Source organism: Pantherophis guttatus, chromosome 2, assembly GCF_059756535.1.
Source record: "Pantherophis guttatus breed Tessera chromosome 2, ASM5975653v1, whole genome shotgun sequence".
NCBI lineage: Eukaryota > Metazoa > Chordata > Lepidosauria > Squamata > Colubridae > Pantherophis > Pantherophis guttatus.
In genome coordinates, this window is record NC_142064.1 from 100,855,435 (window position 1) to 100,880,055 (window position 24,621).

General features: G+C 41.2%; 1 protein-coding gene across 2 annotated transcripts; it reads right to left on the reverse strand.

Annotated features, from left to right (window-relative positions):
* ZYX (zyxin) lies at positions 1 to 24,293 on the reverse strand. 2 transcript variants are annotated; one of them, XM_034410907.3, is made up of 10 exons: positions 23,531 to 24,293; positions 16,589 to 16,866; positions 5,721 to 5,911; positions 4,922 to 5,020; positions 3,890 to 4,393; positions 2,700 to 2,850; positions 2,265 to 2,434; positions 1,167 to 1,345; positions 917 to 1,037; positions 1 to 826 (listed from the first exon to the last, which is right to left on the reverse strand). In XM_034410907.3, exons 2-10 carry the CDS (start codon positions 16,842 to 16,844, stop codon positions 716 to 718), a joined length of 1,782 nt encoding a protein of 593 aa, XP_034266798.2. In that variant the 5' UTR covers positions 16,845 to 16,866; positions 23,531 to 24,293; the 3' UTR covers positions 1 to 715. The 2 variants fall into 2 exon arrangements, with proteins under 2 accessions (XP_034266798.2, XP_034266797.3); XM_034410906.3 differs by lacking the exon at positions 23,531 to 24,293 and adding an exon at positions 17,461 to 17,783.
* Positions 24,294 to 24,621: the final 328 nt, after the last annotated feature.

The following is a 24,621-nucleotide window of genomic DNA, read 5'->3' on the forward strand; positions in this document are numbered from 1 at the left end:
GAAAAAAACTGCACAACTTTATTGATGCAAAACAATAGCTGAGGAAGGACAACTCCTGATTACATCACTATGCCAGCTTCACAATAAACTCCAAAAAAGCCCATTGTAAACAAATAAGTAGCCCTTTGAATAGTGTGCAGCGCAGAAGTGATTAGACCAAAGTATCACACGTTCACGCACACAAAAAGAGGAACCACCTTGATTTGGGAAACACATGGAGAAAACTGGTCCATTAACTCAGGAACAAAAAGTTCTCCTGCGGACACAGAGAAGCATCTTGGCAAGAGAGTCCAGTACAGAAAACAAGCCAGCTGTGAAATGTATATTCTGTCTCTAAAATAAGATATAAAATAGTAATTTACATTCCACATTTGAACAGAGGACAGGGCAAAGCTCCACAAAGGAAAAGCAGGTTGGAAGAATCCAGCCTTTTGTTCCAGGATTATTTTATTACTCAGTAAGACCGAAAGGCTTATAGCAAGGTAAGTTTCCAAGCCAGAAAGTGAGGACTTAAGACCTTGTATTGTAAGCGATACATATTTTTAAAAAAGAAGAAGTGGAGGAGCCCTTAGTGAAAAGGGAGGGATATTGCCAGACAGGCAAAACGCGTTCATGATCCTAAGGAGGAGTCATAAGAAAAAGCATACAAAAGATCATCAGGTCTGCTACTTTGGACAGGAGGAATACACTGAGAGCATCTCCTGATTCAAGATCCTCAGACCGCAGCTTTGGCACGTGTGGTGTGACATTTCCTACACAGCACATGGCCATCCAGAGGGAAGCAACCATTGTCATCTGCTTCAATGGACAGGGGCTTCCCACAATCCTGAAAGGTTAACAGAGAAAGAAATGAGCAAGGTAGACTAAATGCCAACGTCAGGGAGAAGTGGGGAGGAAAAAGGTAGAAGGTGCTCACCTCACACTTGTAACATTTCATGTGGAAATTCTTCTCCAGGGCCACCACACGAACAGTCTCATCCTTCCCAGGCTCTGGCATGATGGGCTCAGCACATACTGAACAGCGAGGAGCATATTTTCTGCAAGCGCAGAAGAGAAAATACAGACAGATTCAGAAACTCAAGTTTCAGCCTTTGGTCAAATCCAAGCTTGAGAGCACAGAGGATCATTGTGGCCAGACAGGAGAATGTGAAACTCAGGAGACATACCTGTGATAATCATCAACACAATGTGGCTGGTTGGTTTTATCCACAATGAAGGATGCCCCTTCCAAGGGTTTGTGGCACACCACACATGTGAAACATTGAGGATGGTAAGAATTACCAGTGGCCCGCAACATCCTGTCTGTGATTGTTTGCTTGCAAACACAGCATTTCTCTAGGGTGCCCTGAAGAACAAAAAGCGGATCAGAAAGGAAGCACATCTGCTCCAGTTGAAAGCACTACCTCTTTCTCTGGTAGGACAAATCCATCAACATTAGCCAACTTAATTCAACCAGATTAACAGTCAAGAAGAGAAACTGAAGAAAATAAACTCAACCTTAGATTGAGATTATTTTAGTAACTTTAATCTCCCATATGCCAGGACATTGCACTGGCTTTCTCATTCATCTGAATTGAAAACTCCAGAAATAATGCTTAAACCCTTGAAATTTTCTCCTATAGCCTCCTCTTGTGAAAGTAATTTTCTATCAGGTGAAATTGAATGGTTATTCAGTTAACTTGAGCATGCACACATCTTTGTATGTACTTGACTACATACAAGATACAATTCAGATTAAACTTTTCCACAAATTTGGCCATTCTCTGTGGTTGAGCTTCTTATGTGACCCATCCTGTGATATTTAAAACTAAGAGCTATGTGGGAGCACAGAAGGAAAAATGTGGGCATTTCTCAGATTAGTACTCAAGGTAACTCACACAGAATATACTTTTTGGGCCCAAACATTTCAACATGGCTTTGGAACTTTGTGAATCATGATTCATGCAGACTGCTTTTCATAATCTGAGGCCCTTCAGTTAAGTTAACTACAACTTCTAGCCAACACAGCCAAAATTTGTATTTTTATTTATCTGGAATCTGCTTCCTCTTATAATAATAAACAACTGGCCAAGGCCTGTCAAGCTAGCATAAAAGTTCACCACATAATTTACACAGGTGGCTCTCATCAGCTGACAGTACAATTCCTCAAAATGAGCCCATGAAAACCGGCCGTGCACTGCTAAGACAATAGGGATCACGCTCCTTCTCCCCTCTCCCAAGTTTCCATGATTGGCTGCCTTATCATTCCCCACCATTTTGCTCACCGCATAACATTCTTCACAGAAAGGCTTTTCATCCACATTGTAGAACTGTTGCCCCTGCAACTGTCTCTCACATTTAAAACAGGTGAAGCATTCGACGTGGAAGAGCTGGTCCAAGGCCCGGACTGCAGGCTGAGTCCGAGATAGTGCCTTACTGCACAAACCACACAATTCTTCAATGGGAAGAAAGGGGGGGGGGAGAGAGAGAGAGAGAAAAGTCTGAGAAGATATTTACGTAAGTACAGTATTAATCCCTCTAGACGTTATCTGCTCTTGCATGATTGCAAAAGTAGGTCTTTTTTGAAAGGTTTCCTGGAGATCAAAAAGTTAAGAAAATTTCCCACCTCTGTATTAAACTGTTATAAGAAAGAAAAGGAGCAAATAGATTGTAATCCCCCTCTCTCCTAACCCCCCTAAAATTCACACGCCCCCACAGACCAGAAGTGGAGGCTTCAGCATGGGGTGGATGATCCATGTCCTTCATGAGCTTCTGGGTTAACATCTCCAGCTCCTCTACCTCCTTCATGGTCAGAGCAGAGCTGTTCCTAGGTGGATCTGATCCAGCGTTTGGAAGAAATATGGGGTTGCGCTGGACAAATAAAGAAGATTAACTGAGATAAGTGCAAATCTCCAACTTTTAAGCACCCCACATCCTTTTAAAATTGTTGATCAATGAAGAAATTCCTGTGCCATTTGCCCTTTCTATTCAGTCTACATTTTCTTTCTTCAAGTTTTACTTTACAATTAGATGACCAAGTGTTTTTTTTTTTTTTAAAAAGGGGAGAGATTATTTTTATTGTATCAGTGGCATTTAATTAGTAAATTTTCAAGTAAAAAATGACTGCATTTCCACTAATGCAAAACGTTCATAGCTTCGATTGGAAACAATCATTCTCTTTCATCCCCCTCCCCACAAAAACTAGAAAATATGTACTTTAAAGGAAATGGTATATTATAAACATATAAAACTAAGAAATAAATGCACATGCATGTATAAAATGCATGCATAGTTATTCTCTGGATTTTTTAAAATTTGTTGCCTGTTTTTCTGTACTACTATTAATTAATATATATATATGTAAGATATACCATACATAGGAATGTACCTGCCACTGAGACAAGAATAAAGAACCCATTTAGGTTTGGTTCTGTAAAAATGCACTGATGCCAAATTCTGAAATCCTATTAAAGCTCTTTTTCCAGTTTTAAAAGCTAAAGTACTTAAGCAGGTCTGATTTGAGGTCTATGTATGAAACAGAAGTGGACAGTCCACAGTTCAAGGGTTGCCAATCCCACCTCCCTTTTTTTCAGAACCCACCTACCCCATATTATACTAAAAATATTTGGCAGCAAACCATCAAGATTTGGGGGCTTTTTTTCCTTAAAATATAAAGCAAAATAAATGTGTTACACCTCCAAAAAAATAAACACACCTATTTTGCTTAATCAACAACCTCAAAAATGCAATTCAGGTGATATCAGCCCCATATTCCCTATGGATTTGGAGTAAGCAAAAATCACCTGCCTCTGACACTGGGAAATTAATTACTAGGCTATCCTGTTTTGTTTTGGGTTTTTCTGTATGCCACTCTTTAATTCTTTATTCATGTACAGATTTGCATCCTCACCATTTCTCGTGGGGCAGATGGCTGCCCAGTAGGATATGGCTTCTCCTGGACTTGCGGTTTTTCTCGCTGTTGTGCGTAAGTGAAAGTGGGAGGCTGAGGCTTCAGAGCTGAGCCTGTGCCTGAAGGGGCTGGGAAATGAGACTGTGCAGGAAATGAAGCAGGCTGTTTTGGCAAGGTTGGAGGAGCCACAGGAGCTGGTTTAGGTACAAATCTTGGACCCGTGGCAGGAAGAGATGCAGTGAATTTAGGAACTGATGGAGCTGGCGGAGCTGGAGGAGGAGCAGGTGCTACCGATGATGACAAGTCTTTACGCTGCTTCATAGCTATTACCCATGGTGGAGGAACAGGAGCCGTTTCCTCTGACTGTTTAGCCACAGAGTTTCCACCGGGACCAGATGCAGCCTGGGTAATAGGAACTGGACTGTCTTTAGTTGGAGCTACAGTTTCTAGAGAGGATCTAGAAACAGAACCTACATTTGCTGGAAATATAGGCCCTGAAGATAGCTGAAAGGTAATGATGAGAAAAAGTCAATGTAACAATCTCTACTTCCATCCCACTCGGATTATGCTAATCTAGTTTAGTTTCAGCATCCAGAGGGAGAATAGAGAAATGGGTAACAGCCACCCACTGCCCATACATTCTCACCCAAGTCTTTTCCTGACAAACGTAAGTGTAGCTACTCCAGACTGGGATTTAGTTTGAATGTCTTTTTTTCTTACAGAGATTTTTCATCTCAAAGTCAAGTACAGAAAACCTGATCCACTGCTTTCTTTTCCCAAAGCCCAAGGACTTGCACTTAATTTTTACACAGTTAGTCAAGCAATGGCACAGCCATTTCTGATTATAGATGGCTCTTGCATAAACATTCTATTATATTTAAAAAATTATCTTCACACAGAAAGCTAGCCTATCAAACAAAGTATCCTAGCTCATATTTTCCTTAAAATACTGTTTAGCCATGCTGGGCCTCTGTTCGCTGACTAGCTCAGTTTAAGATAGGTTTGGAAAGGCCATCCTGTCCTGCAGCTCACCCGGGTTTTGAAAGGGTCATTCTTTTCCATGTCATCCAGCATTGAGGACAAAGAATCAATCTCCAGATCAATGCTGCTCATCTTTCCACGGTCCTTCTCCTTCCACAATAGAAAAGAAAGGTAGGTACATGATGAGGGAGGTTACCAAACCCATAAACCACTATGTCAGTCAACACACAGTCAATACAACTACACAACCACAGAACAAAAGGGAAAGATTGCCAAGGAGGGGTCCTAATAATGAGCAATTCATTCTTAATTCGCATTACTTCCACAGAGTCAAAGCCCCATTTCAAGAGATGGTTGAAGGATGTGGCCAACACCAGATTAAATCTCAGATGCTTGCTATTGCTTAGGGGACAATCATTCAGCATGTAAGGTTTCCTTTTCCCCCACAAGTCCCAGAAATATGTGTATGGTTGAAATTAACACCGCACCACTACTATAAATAAACTATGCAATGTGTATCTGCACAAAGTACAGATGTATCCAAAGACATTTAAAAACTCATGCAGAACTGCAATTAAAATTCCATTTTAATTATTGCAGAGCATAAGGAATATTGGAGGGAGCACATGCTTTGCTTACAAACATACCCCCTTTCTTTGTCACTTCATTTTAACAGACATGTCCATTTAGACATCCTTGGGACTTTCTGCTCATTTATTAGATTCTGCCCCAGCACACAGGGGAGCCCAAACATCTAAAGCATAGTAGGAACAAGATAACTAGTTAAATAGTTAAAATAGTTCCCCAATATGTCTTTCCCTGCTGTTCATTATCTTATATGAGGACTCACCTGGGAAACAGGCAAGCCACCCAGAAACATGGGTTCTTCCTCCAGCATAGGAGGAGGAGGGGAAGGAAAGACCTCTTCTGGAGCAGGGGGAAATGGTTCCTCAAATGGAGGAGGTGGAGGAGGGAATGCATTGTTGTTTGGGACCACCACTATCTCTTCTCCTGGAGGCGGCGGTGGTGGCAAAGGAAATTCTGCAGAGAACAAGAAGCGTGAAGGATTAGCCTAGCCCATCCCTAATTATATACCACAATGGCTACAAAAAAAGGGTTGCATTCCCCTTAGCAGCAGAAGCAGACACACTAGAGTGATACAACAAAGAAGAGTCAAGCAGTTCTATCAGACTTCAATTCTCATCATTATGAAACGATGCCTTCAATGTTATCCAGGAAGTTTTGATCCAGCAGATTTAGAAAGAACATAGCTGGGGGAAGGCTGATCCACTTTCAGCAATTGAAAGTGGATCAGATATTGAACCATATCTTCATGTATAGTAAAGTATGTTACTTGAGAAACATTTAACCAATATAATGTTATAAAAATAGTTCAGAATTACAAAATATATGTAATGGGAAAGCAATTTACCTCTGATTTAAAAAAAAACAAAAACCAAACATACAGCTATCTAGTAATTGCAAGCTGCAAAAATCCAGATTACCTCTAGATGGGAATAAAGAAGGGACTGTTATTTTTTTTAATACTTTACTGCCATCGATGCCATCCAGATTTCCGCAGCCCAGATCTGATAGCATATTACACACATAGAACATAGATATATTGTACACTTACATTCCTTTGAAAAATCAGATCTTGATAATAGCATGAACAGAGAATACTACAGGATTTAAAAAGTTGAACGCTTGCCAAAACTGGATTTATGCTTCCAAAACATTTTTTCAAGAATGTTAATTCATATCAAGATATTTTTGTTTTTTTTTATTATTATTATGTTCTGTTACAGTTTTACTTAGTTTAGGCAACTGTGCAATATTTCCATATGCTTGAAATCCAACTATTTTAAGCATCTTAACAAAATTACAGATAATCCTTGACTTACAATAGTTCATTTAGTGACTGTTCAAAGTGACAATCTCACTGCAAAAAGTGACTTATGACAATTTTTCACACTTACAGCCTTGCAACATCCCCATGGTCATGTAATCAAAATCCAGATGCTTGGCAACTGGTTCATATTTATGACGGTTGCAGTGACCCGGGATCATGTGATCATCTTTTGGGAACTTTTGACAAGCAAAGTCAAAGGAGAAGCCAGATTCACTTAACAAATGTGTTACTAACTTAAGCACTGTGGTGATTCACTTAACAAGAAAGGCAAGAAAGGTCATAAAATTGGGCAAAATTCACTTAACAACTATTTCACTTAGGAACAAAAAGTTTGGGCTCAATTGTGGTGGTAAATTGAAGACAACTTGTATTGTTTACTAGTCCTCGAACCTTTCAATTGCCCTACAATCGCCTACAAACTGATGAATAAAATGTTGAAAATTAACTTTACAGGACTCTGTAAAAATATTCCAGTAGTAGTTTCCATCTTTTGAGAGCACACGTATACACATCTCAACCTCTGGAGATTCTGAGCAACATCTCAGTACTGTTATGGGAATAGCTAAGGGAGAAGAATGGGGTGGGGTTTTTGGTTGTTGGTTTTTTTTTTTTTTTGCAATAATGTATATGTGGGGAGTGGGGGACCTTTAATAGTGCCTTACATCTTTACAAGGATCTCTGATATTCAACACAGCCTGAAAAAGAAAATTCAGGCACTCCAGGAAGCCCCACAAATGGACACCACATACCATAATATCAGCAGGACAAGATAGTCTACATTCCAGTGTCATTCTGAGAGACAAATCACCCTTGCCTATTTGCTTGTCACCTATTTGGGGACAAATAGCATACTTTCTTGCAATGGATTGTGCTAAATTAGAGCCACAACTACCAGAGAAAAGAGACAAAATGACCTGGTCAGAAGAGCACCTTCACCCTTGTAAAGAGCCTAGAATAGACACACACAGACACAGACACACCATCACACAGAACATCTCAAGGGCTTTCCAAATAGCCACCCAATTATTGTTACAGGAACCTTCTTCTATAAATAGAAAGCAGAGAGTAGCAGAACAATCGACACCCTTCATCAGTTCCCAGAAGTCTGATTTTACTGTAATAAAAACCTAAACTGGGCAGAATTCTGTACATTGCAGGACTTTCAATTCTCTAAATTTGGAAATCCTTGGTGCTAGAAATCACTCCACCCTCAATGATGGTTTCAGTTTGCATGGTTTATTTCTTCACATGGAAGTGAATGGTTACTATTTGTGAGAGAAGTGGAAGCAGCACTTGGGAGACCAAGCTTCTGTGGCACTAAGTCCTTGTTTCTATACATGTAGTCCTTGACGTGTGACCACAATTAAGCCCAAAATTTCTGCTGTTAATTAAGTGAGACAGTTGTTAATTTTGCCCCATTTTATGACCTTTCTTGCCACAGTTGTTAAGTGAATCACTGCAGTGGTTAAATTAATAACATGGTGTTAAGTAAATCTGGCTTCCCTCTTGACTTAGCTTGTCAGAAGGCCCCCTAAGGGGATCACATGACCTTGTGACACTGTAATCATCATAAATATGAGTCACTTGCCAAGTGGGTGAATTTAGATCACGTGACCATAGGGATGCTGCAATGCTTGTTAAGCGTGAAAAATGGTCATAAGTTACTTTTTTCAGTGCCGTTTAACATTGAACAGTCACTAAATGAATTGTTGTAAGTCGAGGACTACCTGTAATTCACTTTTTTGGACGAAGAAAAAACATTTCTTACATTTTCTGAAACGAAGCAATTTGGGGAAGGACCAGGATTCTCGCTCTGTCCCTTACTGTGTCCCAAGTTTGAAAAAAGGGCACAGATTTTCCTACCAAATCATACACTTTTATCTATTCAAGTCCCATCAATTACTATCCACTCTTTTTCTCTGATCTTTTACCGATTTTTCAGCTCAATATCACTGGACATATTTGATAACTGAAGGCAAGAAAGAAAGAAAAAATAGGGAAACAAAACCACCGCTACACACTAAGATGCCTCAAACAATGATTCTTGAGTGACTGTTTCACTTCCGCTTATTCATATATTTAGCTAAACAAACTGACACCATCACCCATGGACTTACAAGGATCACAAAGATTGATCTGCAAAGAACCTATCATACCTTATTGCAAAGAAAATTGCAACATACACCATAAACCAGCCTTCCTAACCTGCCATTTTCTAGATCTGCTGAATACCATAAACTCATATATATTTATGATTTCACATTTTTATTTAGTTGGACATATAAAATAGTAAGGAACTGCTGCTACTGTTTAAAATTTGTCTGATCAATGCTAATCAATGCTATCTCAGAAATATGGAACTCTGCCATCCTCTAAGTTCTGGCCTACAGTTAGATCTGAAATGCTGCGCTAGCATTCTCCCGAAGTTTCCTTGAGAAATGGTGCATACTTTCCATACTATTCATTGTCGGTTCTGTTTTATCTTTTTCTTTCCCCAACGTATTTTCTATTGACCGTTGGTTTGAGGGAGAAGCCATGGATGCCATGGATGGGGGGTTAGTAATAGGTTTTTCCCCCTTTTTAACTACTGTTGCTGTGGTTGACATTGTTAAACTTCTAGTAAAATTCTTCCACAATATCATAAAAGTAAAGTATTCTGTTTGGTTTTAATTGTTCTTCTGTGTTCCTGTGTTTTTTAATTACTAACTCACTTTTTTCTACTACCTTCAAATTTAGTTATTTAATTTCTTATAAACTTATGGAATGAATTGCCCCCGGACATACGAAGGATCCCCGACCTCCGCGCCTTCTGTCGTGCTCTAAAGACCCTATTATTTCAGCAAGCCGGTCTGACAGGATAAATGATTTTAAATTGGGTTTTAAAGTGGTTTAATATGGTTTTAATTAGAAGTTTTAATTTTGGCCAAAGATTGAATTGTTTTAATATGTTTTTAAATTTTTGTCTTGTATGTTGTTTTATCATGGCTGTTCACCGCCCTGAGTCCTTTGGGAGAAGGGCGGTATACAAATATAATAAACTAAACTAAACTAATTGATACCACTATTATTTACTTTTTAATTACTTGTACTATTTTATATATATATATATATATATATATTCATATCTATATATGTATATCTATATGTATATAGAATACTATCTTAAGATAATATTGTCACAGTGGTTAGAATGCAGTACTTCTGCTGACTGCTGGCTGCCTGCAGTTCAGGCTCAAGGTTGACTCAGTCTTCCATCCTTCCAAGGTCGATAAACTGAGAACCCAGATTGTTGGGGGGGAATATGCTGACTCTGTAAACCACTTAGAGAGGACTGGGAAGCACTGGGAAGCAGTATATAGGGATATTTTAGCTTTTTTTCCCCCTTCTCGTCTTCTTACATAATATTTCCTATCGAAAGACCTGATTGGCAATTTAAACAATGGCTTAAAAAAATAGGACTAAAGTTTAATGATAGCAAAAATTAGAAAGTAGACAAATTCATATTCATTTATGCAAACAAAGAAGGTGCAGAGCTCTAAAGAACCAAGCCAGAGACTGGGAGACTATGAGTTCTGGTCCCATCTTATTGGGTGACCTTAGGCCAGTCACATTCTCTTGACCCAACTCATCTCACAGGGCTTTTGTTATGGGGAAAATAGAAGGAGGGAAGAGTATTGCCTATGTTCCCCACCTTGAGTCATTTATAAAATAGTAAAGGTGGAATACATTCGTATATGTATATATGTACATGCATGTATTAAAATTCCCCCCCTCTTGCTTCCTTCAATAGTGAAGACAGTTTTCCTATTTATTATGCAACAATACTATTATCTTCCTGAAGTAAAGCCAAGGAAGAGCAGACCAAAGAAATGTTGTGCATTGTCTCTCCTGGGAGAAGAAACAGCCAAGTCAATGCATAAGAGAAGGACAAGGACTAATGACGGCTCCAGAGGAAAAGAGCCCAAGTTCCAGATGTTGGTTAGCAGCTGCCTATCTCACACTTTGGAGGAAATGAGATTGCAGAACTGAGCTAATAAAAACTTTTATGCCCAAGCACCATTTCTTCTTCTTTGGGAAAAACAAGGCAATATATTCTTTATTTCTCAGGCGAAGTTAAATTTTTGCTAACATATAAAGCCCAAAATTATCCCCCATATCAAACCAAACAGAAGCTTTCAACTAGGTTGGATCTACCCACAGTGACAATGTTCTTGCTTGGATTATGCATGTTTTGGTCATTACTGATGGGCAAGTGACTTCAGGGCTCAGTTCCAATTCCTTTACCACCTCATTTAATATTTGCAGTATTTATAATCTGCCCCAATCCCAGAAAATTCTGGGCAGGGCTCGCAAATTAATATAATACTCCAAGACTTTTGGAAAGGAGGCAGTATTCCATTAATCTGTGCACCCCACCCAGAATCTGCTGGGATTGAGATGGATTATAAATATCACAAATAATAAATCAGATGTTCAAATTTACAAGTGTGACAAGGCCAATTTTTACTTAGCAGTTGAGAAAAGCAAGGTTTAATTGATGGCCTTTCACAGTCTCACAGCCCAAACTGATTATCTTCATAACCCTTCCCTCACCCCAAAATCAAAATTACAGAAAAGATATTATCAAGCTGAGGGAAAAACTAGAACTACTTCAAATATCAGGGATTGCAATACAACTTTTTTTTTTTCACAGCTTCTGATCAAAGTATTAAGAGGGACTGAAAGGTTTAGCTATTTTTCAGTCATGTTTAGTAGCAGTTATTCTATAAATTCTCAGATACCAAAATCTTGAGAAGCCTGTCATCTGAAGATCCATAATACCACGATTCAAATAAAACAAGAAAAAATCTGAATTCTAGGAACTCTTGCAATTAAGTACAGATGCTAAATTGGCACACTTAATCCCAATCTGTTCTTTTGGGATGAAAGGTTCAAGAACAAAGGAAGATGAATTTGTCTACTCTGAATGCTAAGTGATGTAGGAGCTATACTGCTTGAAATCAATTCAACAGTCAGCAGGACTAAAATCTAAACCAAGTGGCATACCAATATAATGAAGATAAACAAAGCAAATTTGACAACAATTAAAATGCCAATAGGTTTTTTAAAAAGATAAAAAGGGGGAAGAGGAAGAATGGAAAAAGAGAAAAGGATTATTTGGTTTCTGATTTTCCCCTTTTTTGTGCTTCTGCTAATTTACAGCTTTTATAAAACATTTGGTTGGTCCCCCAAAGAAGCCAAACTGTAAATGTTTGTATTTGCCATGCTACATGATGTATATTATTATGTATGGGAACAATTCTTGCTTAAATTTGGTTAAGGTTCTGTTGTGAATATATACTGTTGGTTTTGCCACTGCTGCTTATTCTCCACATTTAAGTTCCCAATCAGATATTGTCAGAATTATATTTTTTCCAGTAATGGGCAAAATTTATTCTAGCAGATGTAGGTGTTTATTTCATTAAAATGTGATTCTTCTTGTTGATTTTTTTCTAGAATTATACCTAGTAGGAAAAAATGTGGTTTTATTTCAAATTTAAATTAATTAAATACCAAAATTGCCTGTGTATATCTTTCCAATACTTTTGAGCCATTTTTTTTATGTATCTACTATTTGAATATCATGCTGATGGGCTATACGAAAATCAACCAAACAACCAAGCCTGTTGCAAGGCCCGATTCTATGCCAGTTGACCAGGAACTAAAATCGTGGCATTTGTTTAGACCAAGTGATTTTAGAATTGCAGACCCAATCAAAGATAGGATAAAAGCATAAAATAAGACTTTTCTCCACTCTCCTAATCGTCTGAATGCAAGTAACTTGCAAGTGAACAGACAACATAGAATAATGGAGTTGGAAGGGACCTTGAAGGACTTCTAATCCAACCCTCTGCTCGAGCAGGAGACCCTGTATCATTTCGGAAAAATGATTGTCCAGTCTTTTTTTGAAAGTCTCCAGTGATGTAGCACCCATGTCTGAATGCATGTTGTTCCATTGGTTGATTGCTCTTACTGTTAGGAAATTTCTCCTTAGTTCTAGGTTGCTTCCCTGATTGGTTAGTTTCTATCCATTGTCTTGCTTTTTGGTGTTTTGGAAAACAGTTTGACCCCCTCGTCATTGTACAGTAGGATCCCCTCAAATATTGTTAAGCGTAAAATTTCCATTGCAGTTCAGGAACAATGTTATCATTTAACCTATAGATTATCCAAACTATTGCTGAAATGTGATTCAAGGTGCCATCTAACTCTTTTGCACTAGGAGTGGTATTCTTTCTGGCATTTATACAATTATCTTGTTATTTTACTTACTCCCCCACCCCCCCCAAGTAGGGATCAAAACCAGATGTTTTTAGGGGCTAAATATTTCTAGTCATGAATGAACAAAACAGGTTCTGCTACGTCAAGCTAATGAATTTTTGAGCAGTTCTAGACTAGGAAAAGAGAAAGTGAATTTTCTATTAACTTGGTTAAACCTAGAGGAAACAATCAAGTCTAGTTTTCTTGTTCATGCAATTGTAAGCCAGAATAATGCCTTAATCATGAATAAATACTCTCTTAGTAGTGCTAGGTTAATAAGGCAGGGTTGATTCTTTATTTGGCTTATCATTGTGTGCAAATGCTAGGTCATCCCCATTATGGAAACATTAACCACTTCTGTATCTGGTTTCCGTTCCCTCTCTAGCCTTCCTAGATGCTCGAGTTCTGTATCCATAAAGCACTATTGTTCTCCCTCCAACTTGACAATATTTCTCTCTGCCCTTCCTAACTCCCATTAAAGGAAACTGGGACTGAGGAGGAACCGTCCCTTGGATTTCAACTATTCACTGATTAGAAAGATAACAAAGTCATTAATTACTAATAATGCTAGTTTGTCCTATTGACTTTTTTCACATGCAGATATCCCAAGAGTATTTTATAATTAAAATGTCAATGTGCTTCCAGAGAGATCCCATCAGCAATAACAGAGTATGAATATGAAAAACAAACATATTCATGCTATCTGCCTAAGGCTGAAGAGGCAAAAATTATACAAAAGCTAGGTTTGGGATACAAGCCCAGGGATTTAAATAGAGTAGGTGTACTAATTGAAAAACCATAGGAGCTGTGACATCTCAAGGATCAAATATTATTCTGGCATATTCAATTATACTAGTAAATAGCAAAGGCATTTATTTTTGCACACACACACACACACACGCGTGCGCATGTGTACGTGTGTGTCTGTGCGTTTGAAGACCTCAAATGTGCCTCTCCACAGAAGGGCTGAGGAAGAAGCTAGGGTTTCATTCAGCACACGTTTTCTTAAGTTTCCTCAGATGAGATGAAAGTATATGTATACTTCTTTTTTATAGTCGGAGAAAGAATTTTAATACTACCCAAGCTCAGCTATAGAGTCAAGTCAAGGACATGCTGTTGGGAGTCTGCCAACTTTACTAGGGCAAAAATAAGTGACTTGAATTCCAAGGGTATTGGAAACCAAATAATGAAGACAGTAGCCTACTTAAAGGCATTTTTAAAAAGACAAAGGACTAGAAAGCCCTCCGTTAGACAAGAACAGGTGTGTTAAACTCGATTTCATTGATAGCCGCATCAGGGTTGTGTTTGACCTTGGGGGGCCGGGGTGGGCATGGCCAGCTTGATGTCACTCCTGTCGGGAGCGCCTGTGGTAGCCCGAGCACTCTGCCAGCGAAAACGGACTCTCAAGCTCCGTTTTCGGCTGCGACAGCCTCCTGCAACCCTCTGCCAGTGAAAACGGAGTGGGGGAGGTGCATGTATCCCTCCTGAGCTCCATATTTGGCTGCGATGGCCTCTGGCAACCCTCTGCCAGCGAAAACAGAGCTTTCACTCTGTTTTCACTGGCAGAGGCACTGCGCGCCAGTTCTTAGCTGCTTCCAGGGCAGCCCCGCAGGCCAGATCTAATCACCCTGCGGGCCAGATCTGGCCCCCAGGGCTTGAGTTTGACACCCCTGGACAAGAACATTCTTAATGTGGAGCTGAAGAAAAGAAAGAAAACAAAGAAAATGACTTAGTCAACAATACAGGTAGTCTTCGACTTACAACCATTCGTTTAGTGAATTCAAAGTTACAATGGCACTGAAAAAAGTGACTTTTTTTACAGTGGTCACATGATCAAAATTCAGGCACTTGACAACTGGCAGGTATTTATGACAGTTGCAGAGTCCTGGGGTTATGTGATCACCTTCTGCAAACTTCTAATAAGCAAAGTTAATGGAGAAGCCAGATTCACTTAACAAGTGCAGTCATTCACTTACGAATTGTGGCAAGAAAGGTTGTAAAGCTCTCTTAACAGCTGTCTTGCTTAGCAATGGAAATTTTGGGCTCAGTTATAGTCGTAAGTTGAGGACTACCTATAATTTATTAAGTAGGTCTAGGAAAAGGGGTTAAAACAACTATGACAACAAAGGAAGATATGCAAACAAAAAAGTACAAGTAAATTAAAATGTCTTGTTTTATATATGTCGGCCAAGTTATGTCGGCTGGCGACACCCAGGGGGAGGGCCTTCTCTGTGGGAACCCCAGCCCTGTGGAATGAACTGCCCCCGGAAATACGTAAGATCTCCGACCTCCAGGTATTTCGCTGTGCACTGAAGACCCTGTTGTTCCGCCAGGCCGGGTTATCAACATAATAATTTTAAATTGGGGTATTTTAAATTTCTGGGGTTTTAAATCGAGCCGAATTTATTTAATAATTTTAAATTTTTAATTGATGTTTGTCTTGTGTTTTTAAATAGGCTGTACACTGCCCTGAGTCCTTCGGGAGAAGGGCAGTATAGAAATAAAATTATACTTATACTTATTTAAATAAAACTGGCTCTGGACTTTTGCTCTCCAAATATGAACTTGGTTTCAAATATAAATTTAAAAATTTGAAATAGACTCCCACCACTGCTGCACCCACATCTGAAGGCTGCAGAAAGCGTACCCAAAGGTTTTTGAGGAGGCTGGGAGAAGTAAATTCAAAATACAGATGTATTTAACCTCCCAGAGCCTTAACTCTACATGGAACTTAAGTCTCCACAAAACTTAACTGTTTTAAGGCTTAACTTTTTCCCTAAATAGGGAGAGCCCTGATGATTTGGGGAATGATGCAGACTGCTGACCTATACAATAATTAATCTCTCTCTCTACATGTACAGTTTGTACCAAATAGTTGCAATCTAGAATTAGGAAGGCAAATTGAAAGACATCCACATATACCCTCTCTCCTCTATAATTCAAGCATCTCTTGGCAGCATTCCAGAACCAGAATTTTAAACTATTTTTTGAAACTTGTGGTAGAACTCTATCAATAGATGCTTCAACATTGCATCACATTCATTTATTACCACTGTGAACAAGGAAGAGACACAGTCAAATTAAGAATCCACAATTAGCCCAAGGCCACTTGTTAAGTTTCTGATGAAGACAGTTGCCTTTAACCCCAGCAGGATAGTTATCTGATGCTCCTCCCGCCAGCCTAGCATTGTTCCATTGAGGGATATAATATTCCAGATGATTCAGAGGCAAATCATGGAGAGTCATCCCTCAATCTCTGTTTGAGATTGCTTTCTCATTCTTTATTCAGCAAAGTTCTGGTAGCCACACCCTCACGGAGATTATTCCACTTTTTTTAAAATAGAGATCCACACCTTCTTCTAACCTGGAAGCTACAACTTCGATGCAATTGTGAGCCATTTCCTCCTCCCACCACCACCACCACAACACCCCGACCACTGCCACCTTTCCATCTTGTCCTTTGACTGAGCATCCTTTGCTTTTCCCAGAAGACAACAAGGATGACTTACCTTCTGCTGGGGGAAAAGTCACAGCTATGGGGATCTCCCCTACTTTTCCTATCTGGGCACATGCTCCAGCAGCCGGAGGCAGCCTCTGCTCAGAAGCATTTTCCGGAATCGGTCCAGCAGCCTTGAAGGGATTCACTTTGGGCTTGGGAGCAACGACGGGTGCAAATTTTTTCTGGGGGCTGTAGAAGCTTGGAGTGGAGATGTTGATGCTGACAGTAGAGGTCATGCGAGTTCCTGGGGCGCCGGATGAAGCCATCTTGCTGAGGGTGACACAGGACCTAGATAAGGAGACCAAGGAAGAAAAACCCTCGTATCAGTCAGGAACAAGGCCGAAGTGGCATGGAGTCTGGTGCCCGAAGGATGAATGAGAGTAGATGGAAAGGGAAAGGGGGGGGGTGTTAAAAATGAAGGGCAGAGGCAAGCAGGATGCAAGGAACAAATGAACAAGGTCCAAAGTGTAGATAAGCCTCAGCCTCCGATTAGGGCGAAAGAACAGCCAGGCCTGAACTTCCTCCCTGCATATATTTTGGGAATAACCTAAGCTCTGTCACATGGGGAAAGATGGATAAATGCCACAGAAGAAACCACATGCCTCAAAGGATAGGTTCCCCTCTTACGAGGCATGCTTGGGAGTCAACGCAGCTGCGTGCAAGAGAGAATAGGGATCTGTGCACATTACGGCACAAGAGAACGATGCTCTGCATTTCTACCCATTTTAACGCAGATAACAAATTGTCCACCTCCTCCTTCCTTCGTGGCCTTCCACACTCTTCTCTCTGCTTGCTGTCTCCTCTGTTTCGTTTCACCTCAAGGCACTGGCTGGTCAAGACAAAGGCAATTTGGCAACAGATAGGAGAAGAACAAAAGGAAACCTGTCTGTCTCCATGGCGTTGGCATCTGTGAGGCAGCCCCTGGAGCTCCCGATATTCACGGTCAGCCCCGCTGCCCCCTCCTCCTCCGTCCTGCAGCTGGTCTGTCCTGTCTGGTCCTTCCCGTTACAAGCGTTCTCGGGCAGCATCCTTGCCTCTCAGCTATCGGTGCTGCCACTCCCCCACCCACCCACACAGGAAGCAGCTCCTAGACCCAGCCAGCCGTGCTGACACGTTCCTGGAGTCACAAGTCTTCCCTCCCCAGACTGAGCAGCAGAGAGATTGCCCTAGAGCATGCACGCCCTGCTGTTGGGCTTTTCTGCTCCTGAAGCCAAGGCACACACAGCGAGCAGCCAATTATCAGCTGCAACCCTGACACGGGTTAATTTTTTTTTTTTTTAGTTTTCTTTTTTTTAAAAAAAAAGGTTGCTTTGCAATATGCCAGGCAACTGTTCCCAGGCAGTTAAAGCACAAACCAATTTAAATGAATAAAATACTAATCCTCTTTTAAAAGATCAAATGCTTGCCTGTGCAATTTAAAGCACAGCAACTCTGCTGGAAAGGGTGTTTCTTCAAAGGCCCACAATTTTAAAAAAAGTTTTTATCAGTATGTTTTACTGTGTCTGTGTGTATATACATATCAGTGTCCAGGGGATGTTATCAAGGTGCCTGGAGGTTGTGGAGGTCTGGAGGAGGGAGAATAGCCTTCACCTGATCCCTAACAAGACTATGGGATTGTGGGCCTTCCATCTCATTTAGTAATGTTTCCTTGTTAATTCTGGATGGGTAACACTCCTGTACAATCTGGGGTACCTGCTCAGAGAGTAGGGGCAGCTATGGCCAGGAAAGCCTTTGCAACCTTATGTGCCAATTCTATTCATTCTTAGATTGGAGGCACTGCTCAGGAACACTGGTACCCTAATCACCTCTCAGATGTACTACTGCAATGCACTCTACATGGGGCTGCCCTTGAAAAGCATTCAGAAGTTTCGGCTGGTCCAGGATGCTACAACATGTGTAGTGAATTCACTATGTGCAGTGTTGACTTGTACTGACTCCCAGTAGGCTTTGGGATGCAATTCAAAGTGCTAAAAGCCTAACGTAGCAAGGGGTCAAGTTACTGCCTAACTGGAATAGTTTTTGCCCATCCCACTACATCCAATAGAGGGGACATGCTCAGTGAAGCAATATCACCTGGTAGCAAGAGGTATGCTTTCTCTGCCATGGTACCTGCCTTATGGATCAACTTTTCCCCTGGATTTGGATGGGCTGTGAAGATTTTGCTTTCCAGATGTTAATGGAGCCCAGCATGTGTGGAAGGGAATACATTTTGTAGGAACATTTGGTAAGATATTCTTACTGTGGCCCCAACTTCACTTTTTTGATTGATATGATCATGTATTATATTTTACCACAAATAAGATACCATTTGTTCACCACCCAGAATTCCACTGGTACATGGAGAGCTATATAAATTTGTTAAATAACTATACACAGAAATAGACAGACCATATCTTACTACCAGGGGCCTTATTAATACACACTTGAGGCAATTTTTATTCATTAAGAATTGCAAATTCCTCATTTTACTGGTATATTTACACCCAGCCAGTCAAAAGGATGAAAATGCAGTCTACGCCACTATTAGAATTGCACCTTCAGGAACCACATCTATATCAGATCATTTTAAGATGCAAGAAGATATCTTTAACACTCTGCTCCAGATAAACAGAATGGGGAAAAATATTAATGATGCTGTTATATTCCAACCCAAATTCAATCAGTTTTCATGCTGAGCCAGCTGCCTTTCCTTATTCATTAGGTTCAATTGGGTTCAAGGCTGATCCAAAAGCAACATAAAAGCTGAAGCATATGATCATTATAGGATTATAATCATGATTATTAGACTTCAAAACTCAGAATAGTTACCATTCCACTGACCTTCTTAGGATTTGACACATGGGAACTTGCTTGTTTTGGCCTCCGCCTTTGTATTTGTGTAGCTCATATTAGTTCCTAACACTAAAAAATGCATTAGAAGCAGTTCCTCTTCAAGTCCTAAGGCTTTTTCCTTACCTGTAAACATTTCTCTCTTCATCCTACTTAATGTCATAGAGCTCATTATTAAAGTCCACATCATTTTTTCCCCTGGGTTACATTAAACATAAGGTTCTGCTTTACCAACTTTTCAGACTTTATCTGACCAATTTTCCAAGAGATGGCAGAACCAGATTACATATAAATGGAAAGACTCAACATTGACACAAAGACTGTCAGCTGTCCCAGAAAGACACTCGCATAGTATGAGCAGCTGTTCTAACTCCTTTGCTCTCCCCCACAAGCCGCTTTCCAATTGCAGCTGCCCTGCCCATCTTATCCCCTTTCTTGCCTTCACCAGCACTTTTTTGCCTTCACCAGTCAAACACTTTATTTTGCAAACTGGTCTCTGAAGAGACACTCCATTTCCAAGGTCATCTGATAAAAGGAGTTCAATTGTACTTAAGAAACCAAACAAAAGCCAGCATAAGAGTGAGTTGTAATATTCACATGGGCAAGTAACAGGCAAGGGAGAATACGGTATTTCTCATGTGAGCAAGTCTTAACCAGTTATTGTATCTCTAGGCTCTAGAACAGCTATTTGGGAGGATGGCCACAAAATGTTCAATGACTACCTTAATGGCTTTTGGTCAACCAGATTAAAGCTTTGCGTTTAAAAGAGTGAGAGGAAGTTGAATACCTTTTAGTAATACAAACTGCCTTCAAATCAGTGCAAACTGCACGCGCAGCTCATTTTAAATTGCTTAGGATTTCTACAAAAGTACTATACTTTCTACCACGCCAAAGACTGAAAATGAAGTTTTCCTTCATACAAATTCTGCCTTTTTCAAAGTAAACGAAAGATAAATCCTCAAGAGTTTTCACCTCCCTGAAGAATTCTTTCCATGGAGAATCACAGCAAACAAATTCTATCAAAATGCTTAAAAGACAGACAAAAATTCCCCTCCATAAGAGTTGGTCCAACATACAAGCTATACAAAAAGCTACTCTATTTAATTTTCATCGGCATTATGTTACCCTTGATTTCGTGGTCTGATGGAGGAAGAGATTGCATTACATCTGAATATCCATTAAAAGGTGAATGGGCAGCACATCGGCAATTATATTGTTCCCTTAGATAGGCTGGAAATACAGAATGCTACTTCAACAAGAAATAATATTCTAAATACTGACATATAAAAATTATGGGAAAATGCAACTTCAGTGGTCCTTAGTGAAGATATGACAATAGCGTATCTCCCTTTCCTTAATTGGCTTTGTAAGCATATTACATGAATTCTTCTTTTCAATAACTTTCAACATTTTCTTCCTTCTTTCCTCATCACTCCCACCAAATGTTCATTGCTAATTGCTCACTGCTAATCCTTATGCCTTTTGTTTCGTTTGTTGGCAAAGAAAAGGGAGATTGCAAGAAAGAGGCAGGAAAAAAAAGTGGGAAGGGCCGACAAGATTCCTGCAGACAGTCTGTGTAATTTTTAGATGCATACAACTGTTAAAATAGTTTCTAATGAAATATTAAATATATCGATATACCCTCAGTTCAAAGGATTTCTCTCATTTTTAGAGGTATAGTAACAAAAACACAACAGCACAAACCATCTCAAGTCAGGGAAGTTGTCCTTTAAATATTAAATGCCTTTATGCCCAGTTTATGAGAAGTGTTAGAAACAATCGGCCTCATCAGTTCCAATATTTATATTGATTTGACACAGTAAAGTGATGTTAATGTTTCAGCAATACCAGTCTTCCTCATTCAGACATGCTGGACTTCATTTTAGCCCCAATCAGCATGACCAGTAGTAAGGGACTGTGGAGTTATAGTCAGAAAAACTCCAAAGGACACCACGCTAGAAACGATTGGACCACCCATCCTGCTTCAGTGCAGTTTCAAGTATCCAGTGGTCAACCACTGAATACATACTCATAATAAGCATCTCCACCCAAAATAAAGAATGAGTCTAATATCGCTAACAAACTCCATACTATAAAGTAAGATTTCTAGTGGGTCTGCTACATAAAAGCATTCTACTTTTGACCGCCACTCCACTTGAAGAGTCATAGCCTATTTGCTTGTACGTTCATGTTGTCCTTCATTGCACAACCACTCCAGAACTACATAGTCTTACCACATAGCTTGCTATTACAAGTATATATTAATTTTATAAATGCACTTAATTTTGATTGTTGTAGTGTTACAATCTTCCGACACTGGTGGGATATTTTATTAAGGATAATTTTAAATTTGTGCATTGCTTTGGGCTCCTCTGGGAGAAAGAATGGCATTTAAAAACCAAAAACACTGTGGCTTTTCTTTAGATTGGGAAATGTTCAATATGCAGTAACTAAGGGCCAAGGAAAAGGGTGAAGGCTTTATTTTTAAAACTGAAATGTTTTTGCACAACTTCCTAGTTTCAGTTCCTTTCTGGTAACAGCCCTATTTACAATACATTACAGCTTCTCAATTAATATGTTGAGTTTTGGAAATGCAAGCCAATTCCATTACTAGAATTTAGGATGCCTTCAGGGCTCAGACATATCCAGGTTGGTGTCTGCTTCCTAGAGAAGACTTTGTAACCTGTGATCTATCAACCACAGTACAGCATGTGTGTCATGGATTATGTCTCTGGTTGGATGCATGACAAACCTCTGGTTCTCGTAGACACAGACAGTCAAGCAGGATGTTTACCAATGTTCTAAGTCATTCTGCCATATGTAGATTGTGGGCTTGGCTTGGCAGTTCGCGAGGTATGCCTGAAGAGATCGAACAATTCAACTTTGTTGCCTCAATCAATTTGGGAATAACAGAGACCAGAAGATCTAGGATCAGTAGATCTAGTTAGATTAATGACAAACTGGAGGTGGGATTGTACTAAATTGTACTTCTGAATTCTCAATACTGATATATAAAAATTGTAATTATGTGAGCAGCAGGAGAGTCACATATGGTCCTCAGTGGAAAGAGGGTAGTAATAAATAATAGCATTGTGAACATGTTGCCTGAATTCTTCATCTGCTCCCTTTTTTTCCTCTCCACTCCTCCTCATTGCTAAATCGTGTGCTTTTTGGTTAGTAAGAGAGAGACTGCAGAAAGGTTCTGGGCAAAAAAACCAAGAGTTATATTAAGATTGCAGAGAATGTCAGTATTTACCATGTATGTAGATAAAAGTCGCTCAGCCCAATTTATTATTTTTTATTATTTTTTTTTACATTGAGACGGCTGTAAAACTCGGCCCCAAAAAAGAGAAAAGAAACAATCCGGGGAAGCTTCAACAAGCCGCAACACTAACCCTCTTTCTAAGAAGGACCCACAAGTCACGCAAGAGTTGCCCTCCCGACAAGAACTTGCAGATTCTTTCCGCTATCTAAACACATCTGGAAAAGTGCTCGGGGGCGCGGGGTTGCACCCCCCACTCCGGCTTGGTTGAGCTTAAAGCAGGCAACAATTCCCAGCGCGCGACTCAGCTTTCACCGACTGGCGGAACTTTCCAAGACAAAGAAGGGGAGTCGGCTGCGGGGGATACTGCCCCATAGCAGGGGAGGGGTCGCAGGAAAGTCCGAAGAGGGCACCCCGCAATTTGTCAACATTTCCCGAGAGAGGCGCCTTTCCTCAGAATCCCGTCCTTCTCTTTCGGCCCCAGCCACGCCAAGTCTTCCTTTCAGAGTTGAGGCGCACCCCACCACTCCCCACCACCCCCACCCCCGGGGACTCTCCAGGAAAAGTACTTGCAGCCTCTCCCGGCTGCATAACGCACCTCTCGCATAACCTTCGCCTAGCTTGTTGCACGCGACGGGGAGGCAGGCACGCACGCACGCACGCCCAGCCGCCATCCAGGGCAAAGTGGACGATTTCAGCCCCGAATGACCAATCAGGGCCCCGAGAAAGACCGGGAGTCGCTCGCGCCCTCCAGCCCAAGGCAGCAGGCAGGCATTCGGAAGCGCTGCGAGGCAGAGCCATGGAGGAGCAAGCCCGCGGCGGCGAGAGCCAGCTCTCCTCCGCAGGGAAAGGCGAATTTACCTTCAGGGGCCGAAGACCGCTCCGGGGTGCCGCGGGATTAGAAAGCGCTCTGCGTCTTCTCCGGAAGGCGAGGCGCTGCAGATGGCAGCCTCTGGCGATGCTTGCCCGTGGCCAGGCGTCTTTGCCTGCCTGGCCCGAGCGCAACTTTCTAAGCAGCCTGGCTTGCCAAGAGGGGAGTTGAGCAAAGCGGGGATGGGGCGGAGGAAAGGCGAGCCGCTGGAGCCCCAAGGCTGCCGAAAAGAGCCTCCCCCTGCCCAAGCGTTTGACCATAAAAGGAGAGAGGCTGCGCTGAGCTAACAGCTGAGCTCACTCTTCGGGGAATGTGGCAATCGGGGAGGCCGGCGACGGAATGGGGGCGGGGGATGCGCGCTGAGCGGGACCGAAGCTTCCGCTCTTCCAGGAATCCGGCTCGCCTCTCGTTTTAGTGTAGGGTCAGTCCTACCTACTCTGACTGGGCTCCCTTCCTCTGAAGTGGAGGCAGTCCTGCGCAGGGCGACTCTCGGGAGTCCTAGGAAGTCGGCGTCGCCTTGAGTTTCACTGGGCATGCTGGCGCAGAAGCAAGTCCCCTTGGGCTTCACTTAACGTCAGCGCAGCGCCCGATCCTATTAACATTTACCCGCCTGGGGGGGAGGGGGAGTTTTAGAGCTTTTTTTATTCTGAAGAAAGGACGGTAGCCCGAATGAAAAGGACAAAGTCGTTTATAGGTTATCGGTGCTTCCCCTTTTGTTCCGTTCTTTCTTTAGTCCCAGTCCTGATGCGCGACTTTTCTCTCGTTGGGGCGGGGCACCCATCCCCTTACCCTCCCCCCACCCCCGCCAGTGTATGGTTTTCTTCAACTTGTGCCGCTCCCCTCTTCTCAACTTCATTGAAAAATTCATCTTGAGTTTGCCTCCTGGACCCTCGCTTCCCCCTCCCCTTCTTCTCCCTCCAGAAGTGATTTCATTTCCTCTGGAGCCCCCAAGCTCCGAGAAGCTGCTTTTGATGAGTCAGGGTCTGCCTGGCTTCTTCTCCACCCACCCACTCTCTCTCTTTCTCCCTAAACCAGCTGCAAGAGTTTCTGACTCAGAAGTTCCCTTTTAAAAATGGTGAAG